Source organism: Phalangium opilio, unplaced genomic scaffold, assembly GCF_054372755.1.
Source record: "Phalangium opilio isolate 3A_F unplaced genomic scaffold, DU_Popi_V2 ptg000390l_1, whole genome shotgun sequence".
Lineage (NCBI taxonomy): Eukaryota > Metazoa > Arthropoda > Arachnida > Opiliones > Phalangiidae > Phalangium > Phalangium opilio.
The window spans coordinates 8,213,842-8,234,561 of NW_028324234.1; the positions used below are offsets into that span (position 1 = coordinate 8,213,842).

The 20,720-nt window shown below is 36.6% G+C and overlaps 1 protein-coding gene and 1 long non-coding RNA gene across 2 annotated transcripts in view; both read right to left on the minus strand.

Annotated features, from left to right (window-relative positions):
• LOC149597066 (uncharacterized) overlaps positions 1-20,720 on the minus strand; it is a 583,612-nt gene that overhangs the window by 12,001 nt on the left and 550,891 nt on the right. The window lies entirely within an intron of this gene.
• On the minus strand, positions 4,551-5,434 carry LOC149597067 (uncharacterized). Its single transcript, XM_089861355.1, has 2 exons — positions 5,389-5,434; positions 4,551-5,246 (listed from the first exon to the last, which is right to left on the minus strand). Coding segments are annotated over exons 1-2 (681 nt in total). The 5' UTR covers positions 5,391-5,434; the 3' UTR covers positions 4,551-4,567.

Here is a 20,720-nt window from a genome sequence, read left to right on the forward strand (position 1 = left end):
CCAAGAAATTCTAAAGTACGGAAATGGAAGTTCCAGTGCAACTTTACCTTCATAGAGGCGGCAATAGAAATGAAGAATTTCTATATACGAAATTAAATGTATAATTTCGCGCAACACCCTGGTTTGGCATCTATTAAATATTTACATTTTCCATTCGAGTTATACCAAAGTTCGCTTGCTCTTTTTAGACATCCAGTAGAACATTTCAAATATTCAATACTAATCCCTCAACACATACTCCCTTCAAAATAATTAATTTCATGATAAAATGTTTTCGGAAAATGTAATTGTTCTTGAAAAAGCGTAGATATGTAATTTTTTCAATTAATTTAGAGGGACTAGATCGATTAACAGTAAAATCAGTTGATTGAATTAAATATTGATTAAGGATTGAGTGGATAGAAATAACTAGAAAAAAATTTCAATATCTGAAACTTCAGTCAATTGATAAACCTCACACATATCGTTTGTTTTTTCGGCCTTGGTCCAAACCAAGACGTTTTTTTATAATATCTGAAACTTCAGTCAATTGATAAACCTCACACATATCGTTTGTTTTTTCGGCCTTGGTCCAAACCAAGACGTTTTTTTATAATATACGATATGTTTCTCTCGATTTCAACAGGGATACACTCAAGGAAGAGTTGGAGAAATTGGGATTCGGCACTGTACCCGTTAGTGGAGAATTGGAGTGCCCCTATTGCGAGGGCGAGTTAAAGGAGTCCCCCGATTGCGGAAAACTTAACCACTATTGCATTTCACCGGAATGTGAAAGATTTCGGAGGGTCGTCCTTGTCCAGAGGAAAACCATCCTGAGGATTCCAACCACCGCCGAGTCTCGACACTTATTGGACGCCCGGAACCATTGCGCTGAATGCGGGCAGTATAAGCGCGTCATTAAAAGTATTTGTCCATGTCGGGAGTGGGTAAAGGAAAACGAATGATGTATTTCAATTGTTTTGATTAAAAAAGAACATTTTGCACCGTCCTTAATGTGTATGCATACATTTTTTTTTAAACTATTTTAAATCTGATGTTTTCATTGTTATTTACAAACATTCCATATCTACAGCTGAACACAGCACAGCCGCATTTATCACGATGTCAGAGATTAGGCGTATTTAAAAAACATTTACTCTTGACTTCTATTTCATAGCCCAATAACCTAAATTTCTATAAGATGTTATGGTGCAAACCCTAAGGCTTGACAATGAATTCCTAGAAGAGACGCCTTACTCTTAACCGAGATACATTAAAAACCTGTAAATTTCTGATTTTACAATGTTTTTGTTTGGTGCGATGTAGACTATAAATAAATTCATCAACCCACTTTAAAGGTTTAGGAAAAACGAATGATCAAGGTGGCAGGTGCAGGGTGTAAAACGGGTGATTTGAATGCTCAAGCTAAATAACACAAAATCGTTGAAACACCATACGTTTAACATTAATTTCCAGTTTTATATTATCGCAGTTTGGTTTCCAAATAATTTATGGGGATTTGTGTAAGAGACCACGTTGTCAATTGACTGAAATGCGATTGATTTAGTTCTTAAGGAACTTAAAAGCGATTGAAACTGACATGAAATGGCTACAGCTCAATTAAGAGTATCAGCAAAACTCTTAAAAACTACGTTCAAGCTTCTTTAAATGTATTTATGTTTAATGACTAGTGGTACGGTAAAAAAGTGTTGCTATCCTACTTAAATGTTGTTAAAACGATGTCAAATAAACAAATTTCAATAAAACGTGGAATGACTAACAATGCAGATGAAATTTTCGCTATTCATTTTACTTAAAATTTACCAATGTTTCACATATTCTTCTAAAAAAATGGAATATCAAACCATTAATGACTGATATGCCATAACCCTGGCACGCTTGGGAGATACAGAACCTTATTCACAGTGTATTTGGAATAGAATAGGTTAGGTTTGGTTTTCAATGGGGTTAATTTTCCGAAAACCCAAGAAATGCCACTGCTCATTTATAAAAAGGTCAAGTCTCTAAACCTCAAGGCTGGGAGGGCCGCCGCGCGCGTGTTTTTGTTATTCGCCGGTGCGTGTTTTATTAGGCGCCCCCCCCCTAGCCTCGAGGTTTAGAGACTTGACCTTTTTATAAATGAGCAGTGGCATTTCTTGGGTTTTCGGAAAATTAACCCCATTGAAAACCAAACCTAACCTATTCTATTCCAAATACACTGTGAATAAGGTTCTGTATCTCCCAAGCGTGCCAGGGTTATGGCATATCAGTCATTAATGGTTTGATATTCCATTTTTTTAGAAGAATATGTGAAACATTGGTAAATTTTAAGTAAAATGAATAGCGAAAATTTCATCTGCATTGTTAGTCATTCCACGTTTTATTGAAATTTGTTTATTTGACATCGTTTTAACAACATTTAAGTAGGATAGCAACACTTTTTTACCGTACCACTAGTCATTAAACATAAATACATTTAAAGAAGCTTGAACGTAGTTTTTAAGAGTTTTGCTGATACTCTTAATTGAGCTGTAGCCATTTCATGTCAGTTTCAATCGCTTTTAAGTTCCTTAAGAACTAAATCAATCGCATTTCAGTCAATTGACAACGTGGTCTCTTACACAAATCCCCATAAATTATTTGGAAACCAAACTGCGATAATATAAAACTGGAAATTAATGTTAAACGTATGGTGTTTCAACGATTTTGTGTTATTTAGCTTGAGCATTCAAATCACCCGTTTTACACCCTGCACCTGCCACCTTGATCATTCGTTTTTCCTAAACCTTTAAAGTGGGTTGATGAATTTATTTATAGTCTACATCGCACCAAACAAAAACATGGTAAAATCAGAAATTTACAGGTTTTTAATGTATCTCGGTTAAGAGTAAGGCGTCTCTTCTAGGAATTCATTGTCAAGCCTTAGGGTTTGCACCATAACATCTTATAGAAATTTAGGTTATTGGGCTATGAAATAGAAGTCAAGAGTAAATGTTTTTTAAATACGCCTAATCTCTGACATCGTGATAAATGCGGCTGTGCTGTGTTCAGCTGTAGATATGGAATGTTTGTAAATAACAATGAAAACATCAGATTTAAAATAGTTTAAAAAAAAATGTATGCATACACATTAAGGACGGTGCAAAATGTTCTTTTTTAATCAAAACAATTGAAATACATCATTCGTTTTCCTTTACCCACTCCCGACATGGACAAATACTTTTAATGACGCGCTTATACTGCCCGCATTCAGCGCAATGGTTCCGGGCGTCCAATAAGTGCCGAGACTCGGCGGTGGTTGGAATCCTCAGGATGGTTTTCCTCTGGACAAGGACGACCCTCCGAAATCTTTCACATTCCGGTGAAATGCAATAGTGGTTAAGTTTTCCGCAATCGGGGGACTCCTTTAACTCGCCCTCGCAATAGGGGCACTCCAATTCTCCACTAACGGGTACAGTGCCGAATCCCAATTTCTCCAACTCTTCCTTGAGTGTATCCCTGTTGAAATCGAGAGAAACATATCGTATATAAAATACCCAGAGAACAAAATAAAATATTGAGAGAGAAAGATCTAGTATATAGTATACTCAGAGAACAAAATATAATATCGAAAGAAATAGAGGTTATACGTAAATATCAGGTTTAACATAAAAAAATCATACTTACATTAAAGATGATTTAAGAACAATTTTAGTTGTACATTATTTAATATATATTAATTTAAGTAATTTAAATTACTATGGTCATGCACTATATGTATATAATTACAAACTAAGAAATTTAGATTCCAGAGAGTGTACTTACATTATAACGTAGAGTTTCCTGCGGGACTATAGTTGCTGAATTCCGCTGCTGTGGTACTTTAGTTGCTGGAGAGAGCTGGGTTAGCCGTAAAATGATCTTATCGCCACGTGCAGGAGTTTTTATACATGATAAACCGGAGACCTTTGATAAGCCCGATAAGATTTCTAGTCTCAATGAAAACATCGATAAACCCGATAAGATTTCTAGTTTCGATGAAGACATCGATAAGCCCGATAAGTTTGGAAATAGCGTGAGTGATATCGGTTCTGGTTTACCCCCGCCATGTGGAAATATATTGATAAATAGTTCTAGTTTAGGTTCTGGTTTACTATCTGGAAATTTTCCTACCACGTGGAAACATATCTTATCGATAGAAGATTCCATATTTCTTATCGGTTCTTGTTTATCGCCGGCAACGTGTCTATTCACGTATCTAGATATTTCAAACCACCACCACGTGTAAACCAGTCTTAGCATTTTAATTCTCCTCCGGAATGGTTTTAAAGATACAACTCGTCTTAAATACATTTTCAACCATATTATATTGATATAAATCTTTCACGTTTAGACAATCGAGGTCAGACGTAGTTATAGAAAGTCCGCGATATAATTATAGCATGTGGAGATGGACCCCGTAAAACATTAATAAAATGTGCGAAATTATATTTTTAGTCATTTCGAGGATGCGAACCTTCTAATTCACAAAAAACTTAGGCCTAATTTAAACTAACCTATTTAATTATTCATTATAAATGATAAGACTTCAATATTTTTCAAGTTTTATTCATAAAGCAAGTTTTGAATAACATATTACATTTGAAGCAATTCTTTTACAAAATTCCATACTTAAAAATGTTGAATTATTAAACAATTGGATAATTACATTGATATCTAAATTATTAACAGCATTTTCGTAATGTAAATTCACGCGTTCAATCCAGTCCATAGTCATGCACTCGTGTTGTAGCTGAGATCCGTGGGATATGATACAACCGTTGCAGGCATCCTTTATGTACTTGGTCAGTTGTTGTTTAACAATCTCGTCGACCTCCGAGGACACGCGCTTAGCGGCGTTTAGAAATGTTACCACTTGATCGTGCTTCTCCAAAAGTTTCCCCCAAAGGACGGCTCCAATTGCAAACCCAATCCTGGTCGGGTAGAGTGTTCCGTAGTTTACACCACTTCCCGCCCTCATCTCACGAATGTTGAGTACTTTCCAATCCTGGTACATATTCAGTTCGATACGTTTCAGGTTCGACCCATCAAAGAACGAAGACGACGGTGTAGCACCATCATTCAGGAAATAGTTGGTTACTTGTTCCCGCATTCCGTAGAGTTGATAATATTCAGCTTCCGTCAACGTGATGCCGGTTGAACCGTCCGTTAAGCCTAGTCTAACTTTACAGTCAGGAGTAACCGAGACGGACTTCGTGGATGATATTTCGAAGATATTGGTGGTGTCCCTAATTAGAGAAAAACAAATTAATTAAAATCCACACACACATAATTTAAACCTATCTCTAGAAATATTCTAAATGTCTAAGACATGTTCCATATATATATTTAATTAAGGATAGGATTTTAGACTCCGGAGAGTGTACTTACATTAGCGTAGAGTTTCCTGCGGTGAGAGAGAGAGTCCTGCTGGTACTTTAGTCGCTGGAGAGAGTTAGGTTAGCCGTAGAATGATCTTATCATCGTGTGCCTGAGTTTTTATGCCCGATAAACTCAAAGACCTTTGATAAGTCTGATAACACTCGATGAAGACATCGATAAGCTTGGAAATAGCACGATATCGGTTCTGGTTTTTCCCCACCACGTGGAAAGATATCGATAAACAGTTCTTGTTTCCGTTATCGGTTCTGGTTTACCCCCACCACGTGGAAATATATCTTATCGATAAATAGTTCTAGTTTCGGTTCTGGTTTACTATACTATCTGGAAATTTTCCTACCACGTAGAAACATATCTTATCGCCACGTGCAGGAGTTTTTATACTTGAGAAACCTTTGATAAGCCCAATAAGATCTCCAAGACATCGATAAGTTTGGAAATAGCACGATATCGGTTCTGGTTTACCCATGCCATGTGGAAATATATCGATAAACAGTTCTTGTTTCAGTTATCGGTTCTGGTTTACCCCCACCACGTGGAACGATATCGATAAACAGTTCTAGTTTCGGTTCTGGTTTCCGTCGCCACGTGGAAAGATATCTTATCGATAAATAGTTCTAGTTTCGGTTCTAGTTTACTATCTGGAAATTTTCCTACCACGTGGAAACATATCTTATCGATAGAAGATTCCATATTTCTTATCGGTTCTTTTTTATCGCCGGCAACGTGTCCATTCACATATCTAGATATTTCAAACCACCACCACATGTAAACCCGTCTAAACATTTTAATTCTCCTCCGGAATGGTTTTAAATGGAGAGTTGAATTTATTTTATAGGTGAAATATTGCATATCTACTACCATATACTGTAAACAGAGATCCGAGGCTTAATATTCAGCTTATAACTTATATTTACAAACAGTTCTTACCAAGTGTTCTTATTATTCGTATGTTTTGTTTCGGAGACAAGCAACACCCACTTAAATAAATAGTCATTTAACGAAGTTTCCATTAATGTGTTAGTAATTTAACGACACTTTCAACCACATTTTAGTCATTTATCAACAAGTTCAACCATCTTTTTCTCAACCCTTTCAACGACTTTTTATTCATTTAACAACACTTTCACGCACGATTTAGTCATTTAACAACACTTTCAACCAAATTTTACCCATTTAACAACACCTCCAACCACTTTTCAGTAATTTAACGACATTTTCTATCATGTATTAGTCATTTAACGACACTTTCAACCACATTTTAGTCATTTAACGACACTTTCAACCACATTTCAGTCATTTAACGACACTTTCAACCACATTTTAGTCATTTAACGACACTTTCAACCACATTTCAGTCATTTAACGACACTTTCAACCACATTTTAGTCATTTATCAACACTTTCAACCACATTTTAGTCATTTATCAACAAGTTCAACCATCTTTTTCTCAACCCTTTCAACAACTTTTTATTCATTTAACAGCACTTTCACGTACGATTTAGTCATTTAACAACACTTTCAACCAAATTCTACCCATTTAACAAAACTTTCAACCAAATTCTACCCATTTAACAACACTTTCAACCAAATTCTACCCATTTAACAACACCTCCAACCGCTTTTCAGTAATTTAACAACATTTTCTATCATGTATTAGTCATTTAACGACACTTTCAACCACATTTTAGTAATTTATCAACAAGTTCAACCATCTTTTTCTCAACCCTTTCAACGACTTTTTGTTCATTTAACAGCACTTTCACGCACGATTTAGTCATTGAACAACACTTTCAACCAAATTTTACCCATTTCACAACACCTCCAACCGCTTTTCAGCAATTTAACGACATTTTCTATCATGTTTAGTCATTTAATGACATTTTAATTAATGTTTTAGTCAATTAAAGACGTTTCCATTAATGTTTTAGTCATTTAACGGCACTTTCAACCACTTTTTAGTCATTTATAAGCGCATTCAACCATCTTTTTTTTTTCTCAGCCATTTCAACGACTTTTTATTAATTTAACAACACTTTCTACGACTTTTCATTCATTTAACAAAACTTTCAAGCACGATAGAATAGGTTAGGTTTGGTTTGGTTTTATACCCGAGATTTAGATTACCCACGCAAAGGCTTAACAATTTCAAATTTCGTGTCAAAGTTTTGAAGTGTTTTGAATTTCCAGTTTTTCTTAAATATTTAAATAAATGCAATTAATATTATTTTCTTCGACAATTATTTAATTTAGCTAAATATATTAGTTAATTGGCTTCATCCCAAGTTCGACTAGAATCTCTTAAACAAACATTTTGGACAGACAGCCGGAATTCCGATCACATTTCCGCTTTGGCGCGAGATTTGAAAATATCGACTTAGGGATCAAGTGTAGAGATTTAAATAGAGTATTCGCAGTGCGATAGGCTTAGAATAGGTTAGGTTCGGTTTGGTTTTATACCCGAGATTAAAATTACCCACGCAAAGGCTTAACAATTTCAAATTTCGTGTCAAAGTTTTGAAGAAAGTGTTTTGAATTTCCAGTTTTTCTAAAATAATAATAATAATAATAATAATATTTATTATTTTCTTCGACAACTATTTAAGTTAGCGTGCGTTGCACCCTGTTAAGTCAATACAATTATTATAAATGGTATACATTAATTAGGATTAAGGTTTGAATCAGAATGTATGCCGTCTGTCACCATTCCCAAAATATCTTAGTATATAAGACGTTCAGTTTCTATAATATTATAACTGTGGTTTATCTACCTAATCTTTGATTGCTTGCCTTATCAGCAAATGATTGAAGCCCGGGGTTTTGAATATCGCAACGAACTTTGGTCTTGATTGAAGTCAGATAAGACTTAACATTTTCAAAATTCCAGCCCAAATAAAAACAAAATGGCGCCGAGAAGAAACGATGACGTCAGAGATAAAATGGCGCCGAGAAAAAAAAAATGGCGCCCAGAGAAAAACAAGATGGCGCCGAGAAGGAGCGATGACGTCAGAGAAAAAACAAGATGGCGCCCAGAAAAAAATGGCGTCGATCAAGATGGCGCCGAGAAAAAACAAGATGGCGCTCAGAAAAAAAAAATGGCGTCCAGAAAAAAAAATGGCGTCGATCGATACCATTGATACCATCGATACCATTGAATACCACTGAGTTAGAAAGTACACTTTCTACCTACTGAGAATATAATTTTTCAATTCACGCGTAAGATCAATATTTGAGCCCTAAGGTTTTTAGTCAAGGCGTTACTTGTTGCAATTTTGACATCAATAGCGCGCTCTGGTTACATTTTCTCCTAGCGAGATTTGCCAGAAGTTAAAGACAGCCTACGCAGCGGGAGTTGTGCCAATTTTCAAATTTTCCTCTCTTGTGTGGAATAGATCTGCTTGGCAACTTGAATAGCACTCAATGAAACCGAGGGTGGGGCACTTATTTCAAACTAAGGGCTAAAATGTTATATTTATAGTGACAAACCTCCACGGTATCTTCATTACCATCATTCACGTGTATGTACCTTAAAATATAAGCTCAATTAGGAAAGCGTCTTTTACAACACCAAGAGCAAAACCAAGGGGTAGTACCAAACTATGAACCTTGAACAAATTTAATCGAAAATTAAGTTAATCGAAAATTAAGTTTGCTAAGGGTGGTTTTAGAATCCATAAAATTAATCAGACTTTTTAGTGAGAAAGATTTAATTTTCCCAAAGAGATAAGGTTAAAATTTATTTACAAGTGAGAGTAAATAGAAACCGTTATGAAAACAAGTCACGCAAATACAATTTTTGCATTAGCTACGTGTGGTTGAGAGTGAAGAGAGCGTGCTAGTTTCGTATGAGCTAATGTAGTACATAATTCGTGTTTTCTCTTTCGCTAAGGTAATATTCGATATTACCCAACATTTGGGGTACTTAAAGTTCTTACCACGCCTAGGTAAAAGGGTCTTTTCAGACTTTTCGTCTACCCAACCTCTCTCCAAACACAAACCACAAACATGCACACTGTCAGATCATAATCTTAAATGTCTTTCACACTCGTAGCGATTGAAGGGTCAACGACAACTATAACAAATAAAACCAACACAGCCTTTATAAATTAATAAAAAATGTCTTTTTAGACAAAGGCGAGAAAAAGTAAACGATAAGAGAAGAAAATGGACTCACCGAAGTCCCAGATATTAAAATTTTTCAGTTAGAAGACATAATTATGAAACATCAATTATTTCAAGAAAATACATTATCATGACCCATATATATCATTTTAAAAATAATGCACGTTTTTGATTTTTTTCTCTCAAATATTTGCAATTCGGTTGAGCCCTATAAGGCGAAAAAATGGACAGAAAAAGGTTAGTAGCTGATAAAGTAAAAACCGTACCAAAACAAAAAGTGTTCGTTAATTTGTAAGTTTTCCTAGTTTCAAAAGTTAATGTAATGTATAGCTCTCAAAAGAATACGACACATTTACAGATTTTTTCGACACTAATATCTACATCAAATTCAAACTGCCTATGTTACTTTCCGCTTCGCAATTTTTCCCATTTAAAAATAAAAAATAACCTCATAAATCTCAACTTTTTCAGATATGAGAGTATTTGAACCTTCTTAAAGACCATGTCAGTCGAAATTAAAACGTAGTATCAAGCTAGTATCCCTTTAAAAAATTCTTGAAGATATTTTTTCCAAAGCTAATATTGAGAGCAAAATACTAGCGTAAATAGTGTTCAAAAATATTTTTCGCAAACGAAATTTTTGTGAAAAAGACTAAGATAAGAATTTTTTAAAATCATTGATGTTTCATATCATGTGTTCAAAAGTGAAAATTTAATTACATCTATTACACAACTTCAATCCTGACTGCTTGACTTGACAGTCAACGTCCCATCAAACTCAAATTGCTTTCCCTTCATTTTCACAAGCAAATCATAGAGCAAGCGGTAGTTATACCACAAAAATATTAATTAGGCCTGTGCACAAAAATATTCCATAGATCTGAGCACCAACATGTGTCTAAGACTTTTGCACCAACGCATGTCATAGATATGTGCACCAACAGTAGTCATATACTAATCGGTAATCTAGCTTAATTACCTGTAATCGGCAATCAAGCTTAATTACCTGTAGTCGGTAATCAAGCTTAAATACCTGTAATTTGTAATCGGTAATCTAGATTAATAACCTTGAATTGTTACTATCCATATGTATTGAGGAAGGCATCAGTTTCGAAATTATCAGCAAAATCGATTAGTTACCACAAAAATTATTTGTTAATACTAATTCCTTCCTTAAGAGTCTTTTATATTTCAATTTCAGCTCTCTTAGACTATAGAGACAGTTACAATAAAGGTGATTTAACAAGATTACCGACGACTGGTAATTGAACTAGATTATCGACGACGGGCAATTAAGCAAGATTACCAACGACCGGTAAATAAGCCAGATAACCAACGGCCGGTAAATACGCCAGATTACCGACGACCGGTAATAAAGCCAGATTACCGACGACCGGTAATAAAGCCAGATTACCGACGACTGGTAATAAAGCCAGATTACCGACGACTGGTAATAAAGCCAGATTACCGAAGACTGGTAATAAAGCCAGATTACCGAAGACTGGTAATTAAGATACACTCTAAGAAAAAAAGGTTCTACTTTGCCGAGAAAAGGGTTCTTAACGCTTGTCCCCTATTTTAAACCCTTTTTTGATCTACAAAGAACTCTTGATATGAGTTCTCTATAAAGCCCTAAGGAGTTCATCTACGATCCGAGCTGGGGTTTTTCTTTGAACCAAGTTAGTTTCTTTTGGAACCGTATTAGGTTCCTCCCTGAATCATGTGGCGTGTGCATCAGAACCTTGTTCAGTTGTAATCGGAACCATGTGTAGTTTGACTGAGAACCGTGTTGAGTTCGACTCTGAACCTCGCTTCGTACGGCTAAGAATTGTATTGCGTTAAACCCAGAACCCGGTTTAGTTCGACCCAGAACCCTGTTTAGTTATAATCCGCGCGCTGTGTAGTTCGACTCTGAACCCTGTCGAGTTTGCCTCTGAACCCTGTTTAGTTATAATCAGAACGCTGTGTAGTTCGACTCTGAACCCTATCGAGTTTGCCTCTGAACCCTATCGAGTTTGCTTCTGAACCCTATCGAGTTTGCCTCTGAACCCTGTCGAGTTTGACTCTTAACCCTGTCGAGTTAGCCTAAGAACCGTATTGCAGTCAACCCAGAACCCGTGTAGCTCGACTCTGACTCCGGTTTAGTTCAAATCTGAACCTGATTTATTTTGACTCAGAACCCTCGTTTGCTTCAAATCCGTTGGAAATACATTATAGGGAGAGGGCAAACCCATTCTTGCCACGTCATAGGCCTATATCTCTTACCTCGATTCCATCCCCCTAACGGGGGAATTTCAGCATCGCGCCTACAAACGCTCCCCTAAGTAGAGGTATAAAATGACGTCGGATGTTCTTTCCCTCCCTGACAAACGCCCACTCCCTATAGCATATGACCACCTCATAGAGGTTCTTATTTTAACAGTGTTAGGTTGCAATCATGACAATGATATTAAATTTTTCTCTCTTGGTGACTCTTTAAAAACACTTCACCATGAAGTATAAGTTTACATTATATATAAATGTAGTAAAGCTTAATTAAAGAGTAAACACCAAATTTGAAATATTAATATAAAATAATTTCTTGGAATATTGAAATGAAACAGAGTTTTATAGCTACAAAACTACTAAAGGAATCGTAATGCCGAAACATATTTAACATATTTTCATTTAATATTCAGCAATAAGAAAATGTTATGATTTTTAGTCATTTATCAACACTTTCAACCACATTTTAGTCATTTATCAACAAGTTCAACCATCTTTTTCTCAACCCTTTCAACGACTTTTTATTCATTTAACAACACTTTCACGCACGATTTAGTCATTTAACAACACTTTCAACCAAATTTTACCCATTTAACAACACCTCCAACCACTTTTCAGTAATTTAACGACATTTTCTATCATGTATTAGTCATTTAACGACACTTTCAACCACATTTTAGTCATTTAACGACACTTTCAACCACATTTCAGTCATTTAACGACACTTTCAACCACATTTTAGTCATTTAACGACACTTTCAACCACATTTCAGTCATTTAACGACACTTTCAACCACATTTTAGTCATTTATCAACACTTTCAACCACATTTTAGTCATTTATCAACAAGTTCAACCATCTTTTTCTCAACCCTTTCAACAACTTTTTATTCATTTAACAGCACTTTCACGTACGATTTAGTCATTTAACAACACTTTCAACCAAATTCTACCCATTTAACAACACTTCAACCAAATTCTACCCATTTAACAACACCTCCAACCGCTTTTCAGTAATTTAACGACATTTTCTATCATGTATTAGTCATTTAACGACACTTTCAACCACATTTTAGTCATTTATCAACAAGTTCAACCATCTTTTTCTCAACCCTTTCAACGACTTTTTGTTCATTTAACAGCACTTTCACGCACGATTTAGTCATTGAACAACACTTTCAACCAAATTTTACCCATTTCACAACACCTCCAACCGCTTTTCAGCAATTTAACGACATTTTCTATCATGTTTAGTCATTTAATGACATTTTAATTAATGTTTTAGTCAATTAAAGACGTTTCCATTAATGTTTTAGTCATTTAACGGCACTTTCAACCACTTTTTAGTCATTTATAAGCGCATTCAACCATCTTTTTTTTTTTCTCAGCCATTTCAACGACTTTTTATTAATTTAACAACACTTTCTACGACTTTTCATTCATTTAACAAAACTTTCAAGCACGATAGAATAGGTTAGGTTTGGTTTGGTTTTATACCCGAGATTTAGATTACCCACGCAAAGGCTTAACAATTTCAAATTTCGTGTCAAAGTTTTGAAGTGTTTTGAATTTCCAGTTTTTCTTAAATATTTAAATAAATGCAATTAATATTAATTATTTTCTTCGACAATTATTTAATTTAGCTAAATATATTAGTTAATTGGCTCCATCCCAAGTTCGACTAGAATCTCTTAAACAAACATTTTGGACAGACAGCCGGAATTCCGATCACATTTCCGCTTTGGCGCGAGATTTGAAAATATCGACTTCGGGATCAAGTGTAGAGATTTAAATAGAGTATTCGCAGTGCGATAGGCTTAGAATAGGTTAGGTTCGGTTTGGTTTTATACCCGAGATTAAAATTACCCACGCAAAGGCTTAACAATTTCAAATTTCGTGTCAAAGTTTTGAAGAAAGTGTTTTGAATTTCCAGTTTTTCTAAAATAATAATAATAATAATAATAATAATAATATTTATTATTTTCTTCGACAACTATTTAAGTTAGCGTGCGTTGCACCCTGTTAAGTCAATACAATTATTATAAATGGTATACATTAATTAGGATTAAGGTTTGAATCAGAATGTATGCCGTCTGTCACCATTCCCAAAATATCTTAGTATATAAGACGTTCAGTTTCTATAATATTATAACTGTGGTTTATCTACCTAATCTTTGATTGCTTGCCTTATCAGCAAATGATTGAAGCCCGGGGTTTTGAATATCGCAACGAACTTTGGTCTTGATTGAAGTCAGATAAGACTTAACATTTTCAAAATTCCAGCCCAAATAAAAACAAAATGGCGCCGAGAAGAAACGATGACGTCAGAGATAAAATGGCGCCGAGAAAAAAAAATGGCGCCCAGAGAAAAACAAGATGGCGCCGAGAAGGAGCGATGACGTCAGAGAAAAAACAAGATGGCGCCCAGAAAAAAATGGCGTCGATCAAGATGGCGCCGAGAAAAAACAAGATGGCGCTCAGAAAAAAAAATGGCGTCGATCGATACCATTGATACCATCGATACCATTGAATACCACTGAGTTAGAACGTACACTTTCTACCTACTATTCTCACTTCCCTGATAGATTAAGCTTTAAAAAGAGCTTGAAGGGTTCATGAGAGGAACTGGGTAAACTTAATAGCGATGTCCACCGACTGCACTAGAACACTCTAAGCGCACTCTGGGCCAGTTTTCGTCCGTCACTGGGAACACGAGTGCAACACTCGCCCAGAGTTGCGTTTTCCACTGGCCCCAAAAACTGCCAGAGAATTGCTCTTTCTTGCTCTGTAAAATTTGGCGGAGCAACGGTCATCGGGTGTTTTTACGTTCTTTGATATTAGTTCGGTTTCTTTGACTCTTAACTAATTATAATGGCTGGTTCTTTCGAGTGTTTATTAAGAATGAAAAACAACAACCACGATGTTCAGGTGCCATATTTGTTCCGATGTTTATTGTAGCCTGCTTTGACTAGTCCGTTAGCGACCCCTAGCGATGAGTAATGCAAAACATTTGACCCGCAAAATTTAAATAAGTAAAGTACAAAACAAGTGTGACGTAGTAGCCTGTTAGATCGTGTTCCACTGACTAAACGTTCTTAAGTTTTCTTGGAAAGGCCTATTTAAAATGGATGGTCGAGCTTTGCTTGGAAATTCAGAGTAAAAATGGTCGAGAATACATTTCAGGCAACATGAAAATCGCTTAAAAGCAAGGCGTTATTTTTCATTAACCTTTTCTCATTTCACTGTATAATTTTAAAGAAAATGAGTTCAACTTGTTTCAACTCTTCATACTCCAATTAAGGGCTAACTAAAACTGTATTTCTCATACGCATTTCCAGAAAGTGGACCTGACAGCAGTGCCAGTGTCTTACGAATTTACAATGCGAGATATTACGTTGTCAACATTCACAGTGCCATTCGTGTATGCCCATCAAAGATTACTGTCTGCCAAAAATCTGACGTTCAACGCTGCTCCAGTCGGAGCCTTCGACGATTTAAAAACTATTTCCATTGGTGTAAGTATAGAGATGTGGGTCCGTAAATTACCGTATTGCAAAGGTAATTTACTGGTAAATTACGTAAATTACCACGGCAATAAGCCTGTGATAATATAAAATACCATAAATTACGGTTATTTTTGTTATTCAATAATTTTAATCGCTAACTTACAGGTAATTTAGCTCGGTGTGGTTATGAAACAGGACCTTGCTTTGCACTGATGATCTGTACGTGTGTTTGTTTGTGTGTTTGTGGCCGGGTACGCCAGGAACAAGTGTGGCTAGATACCGATTAAGCAAAGAATTCGGACGGACGTAAAAATAATTAGTCGGGACCCCTGCTCCGGCTCTTGGGAGTATTGGTAAACAACATTGGCATTGTGGTAACCCTCCAATTTGGTTTAATTTGATGGACAGCTGTAGTGAAGCCCATTTGTTGAAAGCGTTTCAAATTAAAATATTTTCTCTTTACTACGGTTTCTGGGGTTAGTGCGGGGAGGGGGATATGGAATACGGACAAGGTAGTTAGTGTGCGAGATTCATTTTTAGGCGGAAAAGGCACTATGTGTAAATGCTGGGTTGCTGTGTATGTTGGGTAGACGAAAAGACCTTTGTGCTATGTGTGGTAAGACCTTAATGTACCCCAACCGAATATTACCTAAACGGGTTAAAAACACGAATACTGTAAATAAGCTCATACGAAACTAACACGCCCTCCCCACTCCCAATTACACCTAGCTGATACTTAAATGTTTTTTCGTGACTTGTTAAAAATCACGGAAATTTCACATCTCTAAGTGTGAGCTCTTTTTCTGAACTAGCTTTACATGATTAGTGTTGCAATTTTGGGTGTCAGAATTAAATGCGAAGAACTACACCCTTTGTTTATCTCAATTACTTAACTTTAATTCATGAAAAACAATTTATCGTCTACAAATACTAAATAAACATATCATATAGTTTGTGGGCAGCTAGGAGCCTCCAGCTATAGGGTGGTGTAACCAAAAATCTGATAAGACTTCATAAAAGTCTTATCAGGCTTTTGGTGTAACATGATTACACCGCGATTTTGAAATCGTTCCCAACATGTAAGCTATGACCAAACCTAACGTAACAATAAGAATTAAGAAATGTCAAACTACTCCAACCAATCAGATTTAGTTGTCGAGGAACGAGTTTCAATTCAGGGAAAACATTTTCCTTCAGTTCCAAATTATCTGCAGTTCGTGTAAAATCTTTCTTTCAAAATAATGATGTAGAATGGAGTGTATATAAAATATGTAGAATTGGGTCTTCGTGTATATATTTAAGTATGTGAAGCGTATTCAAAAACTCTGCTGTTAGTGCCGGTGATGTTAAGGTTAAGCCCTTTGCTTGAGAGCCATCTATTTATTTGCAAAGTAATTCTTAAACGTTGCTTCTCTGAAAACACTTTTCCAGATTTGGAGCGGGTTGCTTTGCGTTATAGGAGTCTTAACGATGATTGATATCATTCACAAGCGAGTAAAAAGAATTCCAGGATCAACGATATCCATCGCTGCTCAAAAAATCTTTCTTTACTTCGGAGCCATTTTGGGAAAAGGTAGAGTCTCCAGAGTCGAACAATTTATCGGGCCGGGCCGGGTCGGGCTTTTCAAATTTTGGAAATTAAGGGGCAGTTAGTTACAAAATTTTAAAGCGCGCGCCCTGATTCCTATGCCAAGCAGAGCCGCGGTGGTCTAGTGTGACATCACTCAAGCGAATTGTTTGAGAGAGAAAAAATTTCGAAGGGAGCGTGAGCCCCCCTTGCCTGTCTCGCACCGTCGCACGCGTAAACACTAAACACGAAAGATGCCGTATAAATCTCTAAAGTTTGCATGCCATCTATGATGGACGCGCAAAGTTAAAAAAAAATCCAATCAAAAGTAAAGAAAAAAAACCATTTCTATCCATTTTCCGTAAATTAGTGGATAAACGATTATTTATAAACGAAGTTGAGGATATAATACGATTTAACAAGCAAGTTCTGAGGATAATGGCGTTGACAACATGGAGACATAATGCGGAGTTCTAAAAAAGATCCCTTATACTTTAAAGCCACTATTAAACGCGGAATAGCTAAGGTAGTGAAAATTCAACTTTTTCGAATTTCCCTGAACTATGAATGCGGTATTGAATTTGCGAACACGCTCGCTTGGATTTGCAAACTGCGAACGCGGTCCACTTGGTTGTAAGAATGCAGCACACAGACACACCTACACGTCCAACAAAGCGAATGGTTTTAGTCAAACAAAATGAACAGTGTCTTCAACCACTCAATTTTTCTATTCGTTTGTGTTGGTGCAGGCTTCGACATTCCTTCGTCACTGGCGATTCGCTTCAGCGTTGGAGTTTACCTCTTGATAGTAGTGGTCTTCGTCAATTTGTTCAACGGAGTCTTGAAAGCCAATTTCTCGTCTCAGAAAATAGAGAACATTAACGGAATTCGCGATTTATTGAAAGTACCGGACGTCAACGTTTACATTTCTGGCTTTATAGAAGACAGTGTTGAACAATCGGTGGAGATTTTTAAATACTTAAATTTCATTTCCAAAGTCCATTAATAAAATTTCAATTCTAACAGACTGACGATGACATGAAAACTCTCTGGGATCAGGGAGCAAAAAGCTTTCAAGCGGGATATTTACAGTCAGGAAAGCAAATATGGTTTGGAGATATACTTTTTTTACAGATGGGCTTGTTTATACTCTCGAAGGAGCAAAAGCTGAAACTATCGCGCCTTCATCTTGGTTCGGCCAACTACTTGGAACACCCGCTATTGCTCCTAGTTAACAATGCAACAATGAATCCGAAAGCTCTGAAGAACATCAACCAAAGGTTCGTTAACTTTCTTAATGCAAGAACAGTCTACGTTTTTGTGCTACTTGAGTCTTCTTCCATAATTCTATACCTCAACTGGCGTTCACGCGCATTGAGTAATAACGCTGGAAAAATGCTAATTATTATACAACTACTCTCGAGCGCGAAATGGCGAGTTCAAGAGCTCCGTATTGCGTTACGTTATTGCTCGCGGAACCGATGCGTAGTTTAATGAAAATTTATAGCAGTTCCACTTCCAACTGCCGATTGATCCCATAGACCATTTTCATAGCACCCCTTAATTTTGACACCGCTAAACCAATCAATTGCTCATTTGGTAATACGCTGTCAATAAAGTCCAAATGAGAAGCGTGCAAATCACGAAACACGCTTAAAATGAGGGTTTTTGTTAAATGTTCATATCGCTACGCTACCGTGAAATCCACCCGAATTCATTTAATAACTCGCGTATTTTATTCGAAATCGGTATAATTATCGTCAACTCTTCATAGTGTCACTTGAAATCTTTGGGGAATATCATTATTCAAGTCCCGGCCAAAAGTGTCGTGTGTACCTTGAAACTATCAAATAATGTCAGCGTTAATCACGCGGACAAATTTTGCAAACTGATTTAAGTTACTGAATTGAAAAATTAAAGTATCTCACCATTTGGTGATTGCAGATTCCGGTCTTTCATGGAAATCGGTCAAATCACAGCATTTCACCGCGTGTTTGAGAGAGACTTTCATTTCGAATTGGAACCTCAACATTCGACGGCGGAGAATGAAGTACACGTACTCAAGTTCAACGACATTGAAGCCAAGTTCCGATTGTGGGCGGCAATGCTTGGAGTCGCTTCTTTCGTCTTCACCGTCGAGCTACTGACAAGATTCCAGTTTCGAGAACCACTGCACATCATTAAGCTTAAACGAAGATTGTAGGAATGAAAACCCTCGCAACGGAACTTTAAACCGGAAACTGATTTAAAACGATTTTGATCCGAACAAACACATGGCTAAGAGTCGGTTCAGACTAGTATGTATTTGCACAAAGCATAGGTATCTTCATGGTTAAATCACGCATCAAAATTGTACACCACCCGTAAGCGAAGATTTCAAATTTTAAGACTTGGAGCGAGGCCGCATTTGACCGAATTCAGTTTAGCATACACAATAGCAGACGGCGGTCTAATAGAGCTACGCCGACTGAACGGCCAATCATGGCGAAACTCTGATGCCTCGCGACTTCTGGGCACTTTCAAACTTTCCCCTCGTCCACTTTTGGTGATACTAAGCTAGGGCCTACTTCATTTATTGTCGTTCGCGGATGAAACCACGTTTATTTAATTAAGTGACACTTGGAAATCCCCATAAGCTAAAGTTACTATAATAGCGAGTAAAGAGCTAATGCAATCTTCGGCAAATACTCAACTGACCAAAGTTCTAAGTGAAACAAAATAGAAGTTGTACCCGTAAACAAATTCTGTCAGCGAATGAAACTAGTCTTTTTCTAAATTTTTAAAAATAAGCATGACCTAGACTCATACCTGTCCACCATCGCTTGGGCTCAGCTCAGCTCACGTTACTTTATAGAAATTGACAACGAGCTCACCTCAAGCTCAAAATTGAAACAATGTTTCCTTAGAGCTCAATGTGAGCTCAAGCTCAGTTAGTTTTTATAAATGAGCTCGCCTCGGGCTCGGGTTCATTCGCATAATTTTGATGGGCTAAGCTCGAGCTCAAGCTCTCTCTAATATCTTTCGCGGGCTCAGCTCGGGCTCAAAATTGATAGAATTTAAGGCTCACCTCGAGCTCGGGCTCATTCAATTTAGTAAGCTCAAGCTCGAGCTTGGTCTCATATTTCCGGAGAATATTTCTTTCAAACAGTGTAGATGTTGAAATAAATAATTTTGCAGCTATTTTTACGCGATAAATGCAAAACTACAATAATATTTACTATCCAAATGACTTGCACTATATTTGTATTAAAAAAATTTCAAAACTTCATCTACCAATGAGTTACGCTAGTTTCTGTTGGCACTGAATACGGCGCTGAGCCAAGCTGAGCGCAGTCTCAAAACAGTGAGCGCCCTTTCAAAATGAGCTGTCTCATAGTTTTCAGTTGGCCTCGCTCGAGCTCAGGAAAGCCAAAACATTTGTAAGAGAGCTCAGCGCAAGCTCTCGTTGATTTTACAGTCGAACCTGGGCTCAGCTCAAGGCTCACTTTGTTTGTGACGTATTGTGAGCCCGGGCTCAAGCTCAGAAAACTTTTTCATAAACTTTCGGGCTCGGCTCGGGCTCGTGACTTAATCAATTATTTCGAAGAGCCTCGCTCAATTCGCGCTCGGGCTCGCTAAATTGAGGTGAGCGCGGACAGCTATGGACCTAGTGCGTTCCGATTAGGGAATCCAAAGTTAATAGTATATACTACTAAAATTACATAGAATATTGGAATTACTAATATTTTTGTAAAATCGCGATGACTCTTAAAACGAAAATACGCGAACGAATTTGTTCACGAGATATTTAAAATACTACATAGATATTTATTGATGTATTCTAAGATATAAATGGAAAATAAATAATTACTAAATGTATTTGT